The 17,328-nt window shown below is 37.6% G+C and overlaps 1 protein-coding gene across 1 annotated transcript; it reads right to left on the reverse strand.

The window, feature by feature from the left end:
* Positions 1-954: 954 nt before the first annotated feature.
* On the reverse strand, positions 955-15,204 carry LOC127988461 (SWI/SNF-related matrix-associated actin-dependent regulator of chromatin subfamily D member 1). The gene is made up of 13 exons (XM_052591220.1): positions 14,918-15,204; positions 13,393-13,565; positions 13,264-13,306; positions 12,764-12,886; positions 7,512-7,634; positions 7,320-7,436; positions 7,083-7,184; positions 6,748-6,909; positions 4,206-4,303; positions 3,982-4,117; positions 3,013-3,135; positions 2,260-2,361; positions 955-2,151 (listed from the first exon to the last, which is right to left on the reverse strand). Exons 1-13 carry the CDS (start codon positions 15,092-15,094, stop codon positions 2,098-2,100), a joined length of 1,533 nt encoding a protein of 510 aa, XP_052447180.1. The 5' UTR covers positions 15,095-15,204; the 3' UTR covers positions 955-2,097.
* Positions 15,205-17,328: the final 2,124 nt, after the last annotated feature.

A 17,328-nucleotide genomic window follows, 5' to 3' on the forward strand; every position in this document is an offset into this window, starting at 1 on the left:
GCTGGGGGTATTTTTACATTTATTAAGTAGCTACTGTTGTACACAAGGTGTACATTTTCAATAATCTTGTTAAACAAATCCAAACTGATCAAACTCAAGCTATGTAAACCAGTTATAGGCCTACGCATCTTCAGTCCAGATAATATTTTTTTCCAGACACACTATTATTGTAATTTGTATTGAGAACATTTGGTTCAATCACTAAAAAAAAATAATAATAATAAAAAAAAAAAAAAAAAAAAAAACCAGAACATGCAGAATCAAACGAGTTCATTCAAAGAAAAATAATGCAAGGTACTTGTTTCAAATCACCCTTGCTGCTGGAATAGAATATAGTAATAGGGCTAAAGATGATACATAAGAAAATCGACTTACATTATCTAACGTAATTGACTGTTTTTGTGTGGGTCTGCAATTGTTTGTAATAGCATCTATTGTGACATAAAAAGTTATGAAGCATGACACAGCCTTGAGGTTTTGTACTAGAACAGGTAATTAACTGTTGGAGTGCTACAAACCTAATAACTTCTCACCACGAGGACATCAGTGTAAAGGGAGAGAATTACTTTCACGGATAATAAAAAAATTACACTCAAAATTCTAATATTTTCCTAATAATATTATCAATGCGTAATGCATATAGGCAATATTTTTTTCTCCCATCCATTGCTATGGTTATCATTATTCCATTGCAATTACGAAAGTGAATTGTAACGCAATAGAACACAAGGGCCATTCAGAGGTGTTTACGACATAATCAGATGTCTGCAGTTAGCTAAACGCTACAAAAACATGGCGTCAATATAAACGTTTGATGCTCTCCAGAGTGCAAACACTATTACGCACTGGAGAGGCTGCCAAATCGGTTTAATCAAGATCTTATTAGAGTTTAAAAATCTATTAAGCACTTTTGGAAAAAGATTAAAAGATGTATTGATTACACTTTACACCGGCTTCTGCATCGATACAAGATTATCTTTATTATAACACAAGGGCTAACAGAGAAATACAACATTTGGTCCATTAAAGAAAATAAAGAAAAACAAGATTGTAAAATATAAAAATCAAAGCAAAATGCATGACTTTAGGAAACCAACAAAATATAGGTAAAACTTAAACTACCCAGAATGTTTTTAGCACTTGACTTCGAAACGTTTTGAATTACTTGAGTGGAAGAACCCATGGCCTCTCTGCAGCGCATCTATAAAATATTAAAAGACTTGTCCGTCTTCCCAGACATTTTGTGGGTTTCACGTTGTCCTCCTTTCAGAGCTACAAGTTGACTTTAATGAAGATAATTAATCAAATAAACCAAAAAACTATAAAGACAATTCTCTAAATGTATCAATACATATCACAGCAAGGTTAGATTGGAATTACTTTAGTCGAGGGCGAAGCTTGTGACCAAAAGATCTATAATCAACCAGGTCGATTGACAATACATCTAATCGAGTGGATCTAAAACCACTATTGAACGGAGGACGTGGAAAAAAACTCTTATTTACTGATAGTTGCAGAAAACGTTAACCAGTAAGCTTGCTTTAAACGCCAACAGACTTGTCTGAGGAACTTCCTCCAAATAATTCATCTTCACAAGAGCTGAGGTACTAAACTACGTCATTATCCGCCATCTACGCTTAACTAGACTAGATCTTCATAAAGTTCATATTATGGGAACATTAAAATATCAAAGACAATATCAATAACTTTAAAAATAAACAATGACCCCTCCAACTGATTGGTTAATATGGAAAGCAGCGAATGGGCTCAAACATTAGCACGTCCAAGAGCATTCTTGCGACTTGGAATTAAATTATCCAACGAAGCCTGTCAGTTTGGTCGGAAAACCACATTTTCCAAAGTGACAGCATTGCAAAATCACCTTGACGAATGTTCAGTCACACGGGAACCTTGAAATAAGGAGGTCAAAATAAGGATGACAGCAGACAATGGGTTGTTTTTCTGGGCAGCTACAGCAGGACAGCACAAGATAAACTGTAATATAACTGTAGTGATCAGCGTCTGGAGCACAGAGCAGTAGGACATTTGCTGCCCAGAGAACCAATTGGTACTGTGTCGTGACGGCCGGGAGCTTGCTTATGTGTTTCGAATGCCAAGAGCCTGTTCCAGCTCCTGTCTCCTTTGCTGAACCTGAGAGAACGAAATCGAGAGAAACGTCAATAGAAAGACGAGTGATTTCCCATGCAAGCTTTGAGATTTCAAATATTTCAAGGTGGCTAAATAAGTGTAAAGTATTACCTTTGAATAGAAATATCGGCACACAGCTTCCTGAGCCCAGGGCTGGTAGTAGAACTCGGCTCTCCTCTCCTCCTCCGGGTTTCCAACCACATCTGTCATGGTCTGCATGGACGCAAAATTCAGACACCAACAGAACAAGATGCAACGGTTACTGATTAATGGCTTTTGTCTGGAGCAACACTCTCTCTGCAGCATTAAATCCCAAGGAAATACACGCAACTGCGTCACAACAGATGCTATATTTTTAGCCTGATAAATTCTGAGTGAGCAAACAGATGCAAGCTTTATTTCCCTAGCGGTTTACAAATTCAGCATCCTATACAACTGCCTGTGAAACATCCTCCCAAACCCCGAAATCATTACAAGTCCACTCAGTTGAGCAAACAGACAGATGGAGAAAGACTACAGCTCTTAGCGAAGGTTAAACGACATCTTCCGACAAGCGAACTAAGAGCTTAGCAAAAGCTTTCATGAACCCTGAAGGCTTTATAAGAGAAAATGGAACTTCCAAATTCATGCATCCAAAAAACATGGCATTATCATGGGACCAGGGTAAAAAGTGTGGTATTGCCACTAATACTTATAGTATTAGTGTTCCTGTGGCTCAGTGGTAGAGCATTGCGTTAGCAGCGCAAAAGGTTGTGGGTTCGATTCCCAGGGAACACATGCTAGGTAAAAATGTTAGCCTGAATGCATTGTAAATCGCTTTGGATAAAATCGTCTGCTAAATGCATAAACTTAATTTGGACTCACCTTCAAGTCTCGGCATTGTGACTGGAGCCAGTCGTTGATGAAGCCCTGCGGGTCTCGTGCGAAGCTCAACATGAACTCCCTTTGAGTCTTCAGGTGGTTAATGGTTTCGATGGTCTCATGAATCTACAAGGATTATACAACATGTTTACTATACAACAGTTAGTTCTGGTTCACTTGTTTGGATGTGTACTCCATATAAAAGTTCTTTATTAAAACTGTTGTATAAGAGCAAAATCACACTCCATCTTGCTTTACATCATAACAGTTTTAACTGTACTCCGATATTTTATAAACAAACAGACTAAATACAATGGTCAACCACTGACTGTGAAGGACATATTTTGACTGTTGCAAACTGACTAGTGGTTCAACTGGGTCAAAGGGGAACAGCAAAAAATAATAATAATAAATAAGTTGAATAGCCTGGAGGTTAATATACATATATGAAAGTGGCCAATGAATCACAATTCCACTTTTGATTGAGTGCAGTGCCATAGAAAGGATAGATGAACTCAAAGAAACTCAACTTTAACCCACAGCTGATTTATCTTCGCAATTCAGCCAATTCACAATCACTTGAACTGAAAACCATGATTACATCAAGCAAGGAGGAGTAACTGTGGCAACAATATATCCACGGCGAGTCCGGCTTCTATCCCTGAAGTGGCTACTAGACTACTAAAATTTCTAAGCAAACAGATTAGGATAAAATTAAACATGTCCAGTGCTGACAGAAAGCAGGATGCTGTTCTCTCTGGCTTGGCTTCTGTTCGCAAGAAAACCGTTTGAAAACATTCAGACCGGCGTGTTGCCAAGAGCCACTCTGATATGCAGCAGACAAGCACAGGCTGTGCAACAAAACACCAGTGCAAAGGCAAAGGCAGAGCTCTACCCTGCAGAGATGTACTGAGCACTTTGAAAGACGTTTTGTCCAGCCAGAACAAGGGGGCTTTTGGCCATATTCCAAACCTTGTTGTCGAGGCCTGCAATCTCTTGCTGACTGGCTGTGGAAAGCAGGAAAGAGTTCATCTGAGTCTTCAGGGTGTCATCTACCTCCACGTCTATATCATAGCACGCCGTCTTCTTCTGGTCATTGGGGTCCACGCTGAGATACAAAAGGATGTTTAGGCGTTTAAATCACATTATGGGGCAGAAACAGCAATTCTAAGTGACATCATGTGGGTGATGGTTACCTTATGACATGGTTGATGATGATTGGCTCGGGGGGCATCAGTAGTGCATGCAGCCGTTGAGGAATCTCAGAAAACTTCATCCTCTGGGTTTCAAAAATCTAAAACAATGAGAATCTAATTATTGGGTTTCAAATAGTCTCAGTCTCACGCCTAAACGTTGGCTAAACATCAGATGCATATGGGACACAAAAGGGGAAACACTTCAAGAGTGTTTAATTCATCATCGGATTGGTTGAATTATACATTTCAGGGGAGACGTGTATGTCACGTTCAGAAACGTTCTGCATGGAAACAAAAAAGCTGTGGTGCCAAACCCCCCCACAAAAGACAGGGTTTATAATTGTTACGTCAAGCGCTTCTCAGGATCAACTAAACGCTGGATATTCAAATGTCAAATATTTAGTTTACGGCATATAAACTTTAAAGTATGTCCAAGAGTTTTACTCAGCTTTCCACACCTGAAACGTGACACTGAACAAAATGAACTGTGTTTGTTTGTTATGTCGGTCTAAAGGCCTCATGGGCGGGCCTTGGCCAATGAAAGCTGCCATGAATTCCAAACCTTCAGCCATCAGGCTGATGATCTGGCTATGCGAGATTAGGTTTCAAAGATCTTGAATTAGGAAAACCGTAAAGTATTGGTTTCCAAAAATATTTTGCGAGAACTGAGAACTATTGGGTTTCAAAGATCTAAAACCGGGATAGACAACTCCGGTCCTGGAGGGCCACTATCCTGCAGAGTTTAGCTCCAACCCTAATTAAACACACCTGAACAAGGCAATCAGTGTTTTTGGGATTACTAGATAGATACAGGCAGGTGAGTCTTTATGAGGGCTGAAGCTAAACTCTGCCGGATAGTGGCCCTCCAGGACTGGAGTTGCCTATCCCTAATCTAAAACAATGAGTATAAACTATTGTAGGGTTTCAAAGAAATGAGGAGAACCAACAATTATTGGTTCACAAAGATCTTGAATTAATGAGTAGTGAAAATTTCGGGTTTCAAAGATCTAGAGTGAGAAGAAGTGAGGTAACTAGGGAAATCTTTAAAAGGAGGACTGACAATTTTGGCTTTAATTATCTAAAAACAAGGCAAACCTAAAAGGAACAGGTTTCAGAGATCTTGAGCGAGGAGAACCAACAATTACTGTTTTCCAAAGATCTTGAATCAGAACCAATAATCATTGCATTTCAACTATATAGAATGAAAATAACTGGTCCAATTAGTTAATTTTATCCTTGAAAAAATACACATAAGGAGGGCTTACAAGGTCTTGAATGAAGAGAAACAGCAACTAATGGGTTCCAAAGATCTTGGAGGCAAATTGTAGATTTTTGGGTTTTATTGATTTAGGAGGAGCAAAAATGATTGGGTTTCAAGATCTTAAACAAGGAGAAGCATCAATTACTGAGTTTCGAAGATTTAGAAACGAGAACCACCAACAGTTATTGGTTTTCAAACATCAAGAAAAAAACTAATTTCTTTAACAGATCTGAAGCCATTAGCATTACAGCTACTGTCCTGTAGGACTGGGAGATGAATCTATTTTAGCGATTAATTCGAATGTTTAGTCTACATCAATTTGTTTGAATGAAATTCGGTTTTCTTTTTTTTTTTTTTTTAACTCACCATGTCTACACTGGACACAAGTGGTGCAATCCAACAAAAGACAAGAGAACCCATTGATGTTGTCTACACTGGACACGAACCCCATCAGTAAACTGATACCTCGTTCTATTTATGATGAAATGTACTGACATTACATTCAGATGATTTGCAACTGTAGTGTGGTGTCATCAAGTTTAGACAGAATTACAGAACACCTAAACCAGTGGTATCACAAAATAGAAATATAGAATAGAAAATGATTTTCACTTGCTCTGTCCTACGTCCATGATACTAATTCACTGTGCAGTTGCCAGTTTTAATCTGAACAGCTCTTAACGCCAATTGTGCACTTGGATGGTTAGATGCATGACTAGTAAATATACATATATAAATAAAATAAAAACTTAATGTCTTTCCAGCATTAAGGTACAACTGCTCTTTTTTTTATATAAATCATCTTGTATCAGTTATAAATTTGACTGGTAAAGGATAAAGAATGAGAGCCCCCTTTGTATTTGCCCCCACTGCATATCAGGGATGACAGATTGACAAAAAGACATGCTATATATATATATATATATATGACTAGATGTAACTTTATACTTTGTGGTAAAAGTGGCTCTCTGATCGACTCTGCCCTTTCAGTGCGGCTCCCATGAAAAAAAATAATAATGAAGACCTCTGACAGTCTTACCAACATTTACAAACTGCATCCAGTATAAGAATGGTAGATTTTGTTATGGAACAAGAGCTGTTCAGATTGTTTACAATGGCAGGGCCTGCCATCTTGTATTTTTGGCTTGTTGCTTCTGATTGCACTTTAACCCAAAGGGAGCAATCCAGATCAAACCCAAGAAGGTAAATTCAAAACAAGATCAAATTAAAACTGGTTTTGAACAATTTCTTTGTTATCTGAAAATTGAGTTTAAGTGGTACCTGTTGGAGGTATTTATCACAGTTAATGAACTCTCGTTCATGAGGGTCCTGGAGTTTGTGGGTCTTGACGTACTGCCACAGAGCCTGGATGATCACAGGCCGCGTTTGAGTGTGGATCCCCAACAACCGGGCAAGTCTGGGGTCCAACTTAAACTGAGGAGGCTAGAACGTGAACAGTTTGTGTCATTAGTCACAGCTCCTCACATTTACTAATAACGTGGAGCAGTGCCACCTGCTGGTAGTTTCTGAAGAACAACAAGAGCTAAGCTTGGAATAGCATACTTCATGCATTATGTAAACAATGGATATTGGTGCTTTGTCATGTTTGTAATCACCTGGTAATCCAGCATGAGGAGTACAGTACAGCGGACGCCAACATCTCCAGGCCTCTTCACCTGAAATCCATCGGTCTCTTGAGTCGTGGCTGTTCGGTGCCACTGGAAACAACACAAAGACACTTTAATTATTGAAAAATGGCACAAAAGTGGCATTACAAGAGATCTAGGGGACAGTACATCAGTGGACTAAGTTTAAAGCACTACAGTTGAGAAATGCACTTTTCTGCATCTCACCTCCACCAAATGATTGTCAGGTCCATATAAGTCTTTGTCCAACTCGATCACTAAAGACTTGAAAAAAGAAGAAAACTTCCTCTTCTGCTTGGTGGCTTCATACTTGGACACAGCAGTCTGAAACAGAGAAACATTATTCAGAAATAATAAACAATAAAGAGTTTGCCTTTACGATGACAGAATCTCATTTACGTCTTCAAGAAGTCGTCCCTCCACACGCAGCTCCCAAGATGCAACGGTTCCTTCGCCGTCCTCTGCATCCGGTTTGGCAGGGTTGAAGGTGTTGGAGATAAATATCCGTAGTTTTCGTTTTTGCTGCACACAACAAAGTTACACCTTTTGAACAACTGTATGACCTACATGAATTACGATAAATAACTTTTTTAATATAATCTAAATAATTCCTTTCAAAAGTCTTTTTTTTATTATTGACTTTCATTGAAAGTAACAAGTTTTATTATTTAAAGGGTTATTCTATTATTTCTTAAGATTAAGAAACTGAAGCCTTCGCCTTATTTTTCTTGAGTATCAAGAACACAGGAACACTTAACAATTGTAACATTGTAAATTAACAATTATTTTATGGCATTACTTTACAAAATAACAAGAGTTATTGGTGTTTGGTCACAGTATTCAACACCCAGAGGCAGGGTCGTAGCTGGGGTCAGCGGGGCCCCGGTGAAGGTTGTTCCAGTGAGCCCTGTTTGAAATTGTTTAATTTGTATGTTCGTTTATTTTTATTTATTTTTGCTATTTACACAATCTTTAAGTTTTTTTCAAGTTTGTAGGTGTCCAGTTACAGAAACCGAATAATTAAATGTAAAATAGCAGTGTATAGTCTTCAGTGTAAAAAATAAAATATACAATCAAACCAAAATTTATTCAGACACCTTAAACATTTCTCACATTATTACAGTTTATTTGCTATTGCTTCTAAAATGGTTATAAAATATGACAAGAATTTAGAGTTAAACTGTGTCAGAACCAAATTCATCTTGATAATGTCATAACTTTGATAGAAATGTACGTAATGGATTACAATCAACCAAAACTACAGACAACTGTTATTATGACAATATTTACTCAACTATCAATACTTCGATGACCAATTACCAAGCAATGCTTAATTTTGTTCAGACTGTGGTGTGAAAAGGTCGCATTAGCAATTCAGAAAGAAAAAAAACACATAAGCAATGCATGGTGCTTTATAAGGTGCTGAATAATTTTTGGTCCCAATTTTATAGATATATAGATAGATAGATAAAACATTTATATCTATCTATTTCACTAGCAGTTCACTGTATGAAGATTATTTGGGTATAATATGTCACAGTTTGCTTATACTCACTTACAAAAATGTATTCGTTTTCTGTACCTACTAGTAAAATATGTATATATCAAAAATTATATCTGGAGTCTGGATAATTTTTGGTTTGACTGTGCATAAATTCTTGTTAAAACTACAAAGTAGGGATGCTCATATTGACCGTTTAACCGTTAACCGAAAGTAAAAATTTTGACCGATTAATACTATCAGTTAAACGGTTTAAACGTTTTTTTTTTAGGTTATTTTTGTTTAGTTTGCTGCATGGTTTCGAAAATAAAATAGCCTAGGCTACTATATAGCTTATTTATTAACTCACGGAGCGCGTCGGCACGCTCAACCACACCCGTGACACATGCCTGCAGATTTTTTTTTTTCTGAGCAAGGGAAGCAAAATGAAGCGAGCGAAAAGAAGCACTGTGTGGGATTATTTTAACAGAAAGGGCGACAAAGTTACCTGTAAATTATGCGGCGCCGTATTAAAACACAGCAGTAGCACAAGTACGATGCAGTACCATTTACGAAGCAAACACCCACAAGCTTCGAGTGATGAAGGGCAACAAACTCTGCCCTCCATGTTATCAGGGAGAAGATGCGATGCACGGCGATCTGAGGAGATGACGCACTGATTATCCAGAAGCAGAGGTTGACATCTACATGAGAGACGATCCTCCTCCTCTGGATATTAATCCTCTTGACTGGTGGAAAGCAAATGATAGGCGTTAGGCGCTTCCCGAAGCTGGCCACTCTATCGAGACGTTACCGATGTATTCCCGAAACATCTGTCCCATTGTAGAGGGTGTTTTCTGCCGCGGGTCTAAGGCCGGGTTCACACCGCAAGCTGCAGCAGAGCAGAAGCAGCGCGTATTTTTTTCGGTGCCTATGTTAACAGATGAGAGCGTTCACACCGCACGCAGAAGCTGCGCGGCAGAGCGTTGCAGAAGCAGAGCAGAAGCAGCAGTGCCGCGATCGTTTCGGCGCTGGGTCTATTTTTGCAGCGCTGCTGACGCTCAGTTAAAGTGAAAGTACACCTTTGATGGACAAAATAAATATGATTTCACACAAAAAGTGCTCTAACTGCACAAAAAAAGCACATCTAGGGTGTTTTAACAAGAACTAGAGTATGTTACGAAAAGGAAATTAATATAAAAAAAATATGTATAGAAGATAAAGTGACCATGGCCAAAATGATCATGATCATGCTCAAAATACACATGTACTTAAACGAAAATTTGCCCAAAATTTGCATTTATGATATCTACTGTGTTCTTAGCAAATTACATAAAAAATTTATGATATTTAAAACCACATATTTTTCTATTTTTTATTATAATTTTTTTTTTAATTTTTTTAATTTTTTTTTTTTTTTTACAAAATCTGTTAAAGTACTTACAGTTCTATCCAAAAATAGACTTTTTTGCCGAAATACAAAAACAACTTTAAATAATTTATATTGCTAGCTTAGCCTTGGAGATTTATTTATTATTAGTAGTTGTCCTATTCTTTTAACTAGGCCTATGTATTGGCAGAAGAACGGATGTCGTGCTAACAATCATAAACAACAGCACGTGGTGTCACAGGCGGTGGTCTTCAGAGTGCCCCTGGAAAGACAATAATGGACGACACTCGTCTCATTGTGGAAGTTGAGAAATATCAAGTTCTTTATGATCCACACAATGTACTTTATAAAGACTTGCAGGAGAAGGAAAAAGCATGGGATTATTGCATCTTATTGCAGATGGTAATTAATTTTATAGTGTTTTTGACGCTTTCGCTGGCACACGAGCAAACAACTCAATATTTGATTCAAAATTGATTCAATTGGAACCATTTATTTACAATTTCTAAATTACACATAAGCACACAAATAACAAAAGCAGGTGATACATGCATATATAATAAACAAGTAAATGCTGATTTCAAGATGAGCAGGAAGTCAAGGCTGTGAACCATTTACAATACACATAATTTAAAACCGTTTATTAAATTGGTTTTCAGGGTGTTTTTTGGTAAATTTGATTGCAAACAAACCCAGTGACAAGATGGTAATATGCACCATGTTCTCTCCTACGTCGGTTAATGGGATGAACCCAAAGTCTGGGTCTTTTTAGTCTCCTTAATAACAAATATAGCGCTATGGCCTTTCTTCTATCAACAACACGTACTGCACGGAAAACAAAGACAGCAAAACAAAGATCCAACAAAAGTAACAATTAAATTATTAATTAAAAAAGCTTCTTGCCTAGTCTTTTTATTTAAATGTATTTTAAATGGGAAATAAAGCAATGCGAATGTACCCATTATAGAGCACTCTGACCAAAATCTGCAGTTCAGTTGCGCGCTACCTCCGCTGCCGGTGTGAAAGCAAAATAGGCGCGCGCTGCTTCTGCTCTGCCTACCTGCTGCTAACGCGCTGCTTCTGCTCTGCTGAAACTTGCGGTGTGAACCCGGCCTAACTGTCAACAGGTTGCGCTCCAAACTGACCCCACATCACGTTGATATGTTGCTTTTTTACATAAAAATTAGACAAGGTTTTGAGGTAGGGCTGCTATTTTTATTTAATTAAAAATCTTAATCTAACGGGAAAAAATCCGGTTTGAAAGCTTCGTTCAAACGGATTCAGTGTTTTCTTTTTGTCATCTTAATTTGTTAATTATTTAAGTTAAAAATATATATATTTAGTGTAGGCCTATTTTGTATTTAATTTGTATTATTTTATTCTATTTTTCTCTCACTGTCAGAAATACTGCAGGTGCGTGGAAATTTAAACTGAATCCAGGTTCTGTTGTTGATCTGTTCTGTATGCTGCTGTTTGCACTTTGCACGTTAAAATAAACCCTTTGATTAAAAAAAAAATGTTTGTATTTTTTTAAAGGGTCACAGATATGCGTTAATTTTATTTGTATTTAATGCCAATTCAATATTATAATCTTATCAGTTAACGGTTAATAATCGATTAACCAGCGGCGGTTGTCGGTTGGGAAAATTAATCGAAATGAGCATCCCTACTACAAAGTAATTCAATCAAGAGCAGTGAGTGATTTTTCTTTCATTAACATTTTAGCAGCTAGTAGCTAAATTAGGCCTGTCACTTTCAGAGACGATGAACGCATCTTTTCCCTCAACTGTTTACTTTCACTTAAGAAATAACGGTTTTAAGTTTTTTCGAGCATACTTTCCAAGACGGGTATTTTGACATTATGTATGTATTTGTCGGCACAAGAGCAAAAAGAAGCAAATTCGGTGCACGTTACAAGCGTTTTGAGACGCCTTTCTCTGCGTGAGCCCTGAACACTTCAACACCGCGCTACTGAATTGGGCTCTTTCACGTCCTTTTGTTTGTTCAAAACTGCTATTAGTATTTGTTCGTTCATGTGCAAGAGGGACTGACAGTGATACACGGCTCTCTCCGCACCGAACACAGTGGGCGAGGAACCAGCTACTCTGCTCAGCTTTTCCGCGTCTTGTGTTTGGATGCTTGATACGGATTGTTAGCGATGAGCTTGAGCCAGCTGCTAAACGGACCATCTTCGAGCCATAGATCGTTAAAGGTACTTTCCCATTGTGATAGCCAGGATGATTTCAATTAAGCTAAGCAGTGACTCAGTATGACACAGTATGTTCGGAGTTTGCGCGGGTTTCTGTGAAAGTCCGTCTGACAAGTCTGTATGCTGCCGCATGGACCTTGTAGTTCTGGAACGCTGTGATACCAGTGTGATTCCACCCAGATTCCTCATACAGAACTACAACAGGTGAAACAAATGAATGCCATTGCCGCTGCGAGCGCATTTTGATGGAAGAACAAATTAATGGACTAGCATATCAATTTAAGACGTGGCTAAATGTTTTTTATGACCTTGTATGGAAAATCCGGCCCTTTCATGGCCTTAAATTCTTATTGTTAAATTTATTACGTTTTATGACTTTTCATGGACCCGCGGAAACCCTGTCTAAAGGAGTCAGGACGAGGTTGGGAAAGAATCTGCATGTATAGAATACTGCCTTTAACTATCATTTTGCATTATTGAGACACTGTTTTCCAAATTAATGTTGTTCAGTGCTTTGACGCAATGTATTTTGTTTAAAGCACTATATAAATAAAGGTGATTGATTGATGTACCTTGATGGGTCTTTTGAGAGCTTCCTGGATATCGAGTCTTTTGCGCATGATGGTCTGGTCCAGCTTTCTCTCAAACGCTAGCAGGTCCATGTACGCCTGAGACTCAGGAACTAGCTCTCGGATCTGAAATAAAGCCATGGAGAAAATCAAGATCATCTACAGCTGTTTGAACCAAACCTTTTAGCGGTTTTCAATCCAATCCAATGTTTTTAGTGTCTATTTGACATCTATTTCTTTTTGAATAATGCATTCAGCAAATATCATCCAACAAGGTTTTTCTTACTTTAATGGATTGAAAAATATTCAGTAAAAAAAAAAAATCATACCAATTACATAAACATTGAAGAGCTTTTGCAAAAAATAAAAATAAATAAAGTATAAATGATCAAGGCAATCTATTTGTACTGTACAAATACGCCTCTAATTACTCATCTTGAACAATTAAAGCCCTTCAGACACATTTGGGGATTTACAGTCTAATAAATTTCATGGCCACTTACTCTCTGAGGTAGTATTTTATCTGCCATTTTCTTCTTCTTGGCACTGAAATGAAAAAGAGCATTGCGTGAGAGAGTGATTCAGGTAAATTCTGTTACTTAATCATCAAATGAAGTATGAACTGGACGTACTGTTGGTTGCGATTCTGTTGCTGGACCTGTTGGATCTGATTTGGCGGCGGGCGCTTGCGGGACGGGTCCATGACTGGCATACCGGGGCGGGACACTGGACTGGCCCCGTAACCTGGGGGTCCCATGGGGGGTCCCTGAGGGGTCATACGATTGGCCGGAGGCATTCCTGGCCTCTGCAAAGGCAGCAATGAAGAACATTTATCCAACTGGACAAAAAGCAGGAGACCCGCTGTTGTGATGTGAATTCTTCTTTTGGCTTTGTATTTATGGAGCAATATGAGATAGCAATAAGACATCTCATACAGAAGTCAATACAAATCAATATTTTACCAAAATAATGTGTGTAATTTAAATATTTATATATAATAAAGGATCTAATGAAAGAAAATTAGATACTGGTTGTTGAAATTAAACATTGTGTTTAGAAAATTATTGGATTTTATATTGCAGTCATAAAATAGGCGACCATTATAACAACCAAAGCATTTGGTGGTTTGTTTTCAGTAATAAGATTCTGTTAAACAGCACAATTTCTCTGGCTGATGGTTCCCCACTCATTGCAAATGTCAAGAGACAAATACTGGAGTCTATTCATGCTTGAAAAGGATAATTAAAAGTGGACAAGTTGTCTTAATTACTTTTTCTGAATCATAAATAACAAGAGTCTCGACAACTGGAGCATGCAAATGCAAAGTTGGATGAAAATGCACTGAGAGAAAACTATTGCTTTTCTCCTAAACAAAAGAGAAAGTGTGTTCAAGGTTACACTAAAGTTCACACAAGAGCGCAAAAAAAATTATACATCCTTGGATGCAAGACGTGGCCAGCACAAATTGTCAGTTTTTCTATTTTCCTGACACAATAGCCTTTTAGTGGCCCTAAAAGAAACCTTGAATGCGGAGTTCATAAAAAAAAAAAAAAAAAAAAAAAGGTTGGTTTCTGGGTCAATACAAAATAAATATATAATAATAATAAAGCATTGCTGATCATCTGATTCTTGACTAAAGTTCAAGATGCCATTAAGAACATCTCAAATCACGCTGAAGAACACAATCCTTCCTAAATCTCTACTGGTGTTCTGAAGCAGATTTGTAACATCTGTACAAACACACTGGCCATCAGTGCAACCAAACCCATCCGGATGATGCTCTCGTAGGCCCCAGGATCACACAAATCTCTGTTTTTCTGCTGAAGCACTCTTAATTATCATCAAAATTAACCGGGGATTATTGCTTTCTTTTATGAAAATTTTAAGTGGAATTCACAGAAATCATCTGTTCGAGATTATTATTTGTAACGTGAATCATCTGGAGTTTGATGCTTTGCAGTGACCGAAGTTAGTCGAGCAACAGCACTGGAGGCGCGTAAAATAAAGCCAGATATTCTCATTTTAACACTTTTTAATTCATATCAAAACAGCCTGAATGTTTGCTGCATTGAATAAACCATAATTCCTGTATGCAAATATTAAAACCAATCCTCTCGGTTTAGGATCGGCTGCTTCTTTGTTCTACTCGCGCCTTACCGGGTATCCGGGCATCGGGGATCGATACATATGGTTCTGCGGGCCGCCGGGCCCCATCCGTCCTGAGGGCGTACCGGGCCCCATTCCGGGCCCTGCACCGGCTACTGGCGGGCCGGGTCCCATCGGGGCTCCGCCGCCTCCGGGAGTCGCAGGCTGAAAACCACCACGCGCCGCCATCTTCTCCGCGAGCCGCAAACAAGACGGAGCGCCACCGGTTAGACGTGAACGAGTATCGCGAGAGCTGAAGCGCACCAACGACGAGCTGTTATGGAGTCTCGCGAGATGTGAAGAGTTCCCGCTTGATAAGTGCAGAATATTTATACGGTATTTTTTTAATTTTTGGAAGGTGCTTTCTCGAGGGAAAGAAATCAGGATACGAACGATATAATAACTTTATTATTCTTGTATTTTATTATTATAACACACACACACACACACACACTAATATATATATATATATATATATATATATATATATTATTAATTTTATGTATGTAATTCATACGTATAATACAAACAAATTAATTATTGAATTATATATTTGTTGTTTTATAATATTGTGTCATTAGAAATGTAGATAAAGATGAAAAGAAAAAGTTATTTCATATAACGGTTATATTCATCAATAAAAAAAATGTTGTATTGTATTAATATAGCTGCAGTCACTATGGAAAGGCATTAATGTAAATGTACATGTATGGTAAAAACAAAAACAAATAAAAAATGGTCAAAGGTTTACAATCACAATTTCTTTACAAAAAATAAATAAATGTATGAGTCAATGCACACTATATCCAAAAGAGGGAGACAAACACCCATAAATAGTTATCAGACTCCTATTTAACATGGTCTAATACTGTATTTCTTCTATGAAAAAGTATTAATATTACGGAGTCATTTTTATTTTTCAATTTTTGCAAATAAAAACACACTACCATAACACAGGAGAGGACTATAAGAAAAGGTCAAAGGTCATCTATGATGTTGCATGAAAACAGCATAACACTCTAAATGGTTACCGGTACAATGACTTTTAAAGCTCTGTCAACTGCATTAGAATCCCATCAGATCAATTAGAAGTCAAACATCTCTCTCTGTGTCCTTTATTTTGACATCTGGGCGTGCATCCTAATGCATGGATTTATATGCACACAAAGTGGTTTAAATAAGCACTCACAGCGGTTGATTAAAAGGGACGATCAGCTTCCTGCCGACTGCGCCAGCGTCCATAAGTCACACTTCAGCGGTCACAAACACTCTGATGCTATCATTAAACTCTTTCCCATTAGCATACTCTAAAATCAATCCCTTAATTCACTGCACAAATATATGTGTTTGATGTAATCGTGGAAAAAAAAAATTCCATGGAGGCCATAGAGAAATAATTAACTTTCAGGCCACAAAAAAACTGTTTTCTATCCCCTAATATTTCCAGTTTCTGGCAATCTACAGCCTGGATGAAGTATTACAATGACACTTATGAAAGTACAGCTCTCAAACACTAATAACATGTTTTCTCAACTGCATTGTGCTGACAGGAATGCACTTGTACTCATTTCGAGCAATTAGTCGCAGCACATACAGCATCATGAAACAAGAACGAGATGATCAGACCCCCTTCCTGCTTCTTCTCATTAGAAAACAAAGAGATGATTTTAATTTCAGTCCCCTCAGTTTATGTTGCAGAGGGCCTCTTCTCCCTTCACTTGTGATTACTTTGATAAAAGATGATGCTTTGTTATCGAGACTTCATAAAAAAAGATATGAAAGAACATGATATTAGAAAACAGCAGGCTTCGCTGGATTTCATTTGTACTATATAACAGGTGGCCTACTTTCCACCCACACTTCTGATCAATAAACACAAATATGAGCATCAAATATACCTTCATATATCCCTTTTCTTGTCAAGACTCTGTAAAATCAAGGTAAAAAATTCCTGCTAAAGCTCTGGGTTTCAAAAGATGATAGGTCGAACGATATCAACACAGAAAGAAAACATCCCAAAGATGTTCATATACTAAATTGTTACAGGTTAAAAAAAAGTGCTAAAGTTAACTAAGGTCAAACTGGATCAGTTCTCAGAGTTATTTAAATGTATTCATATCATATACAACTCCATGCTGATGGTTCCATATTGCCCTGGCATATAATATAAATAATAAGAAAATATCATTAGGAGCTGATATAAGATGTTTATAATTGTCTGCATAATAATGACCATAAATCAGACAATGCACTTTAATAAAAATACAGTGACAGATCATTTTGTTTCGCCGATAAATTAATTGTACAATATGATTGTTCATGAATTCACATCGATGTAAATGTAAACTCACTCTCATAGTTGACATTAGAGCGACTAAAAGCGAACGAACTTTAATTTTAATATATATGCACATGTATAAAAC

This window comes from Carassius gibelio, chromosome B22, assembly GCF_023724105.1.
Source record: "Carassius gibelio isolate Cgi1373 ecotype wild population from Czech Republic chromosome B22, carGib1.2-hapl.c, whole genome shotgun sequence".
Classification (NCBI taxonomy): Eukaryota; Metazoa; Chordata; class Actinopteri; order Cypriniformes; family Cyprinidae; genus Carassius; species Carassius gibelio.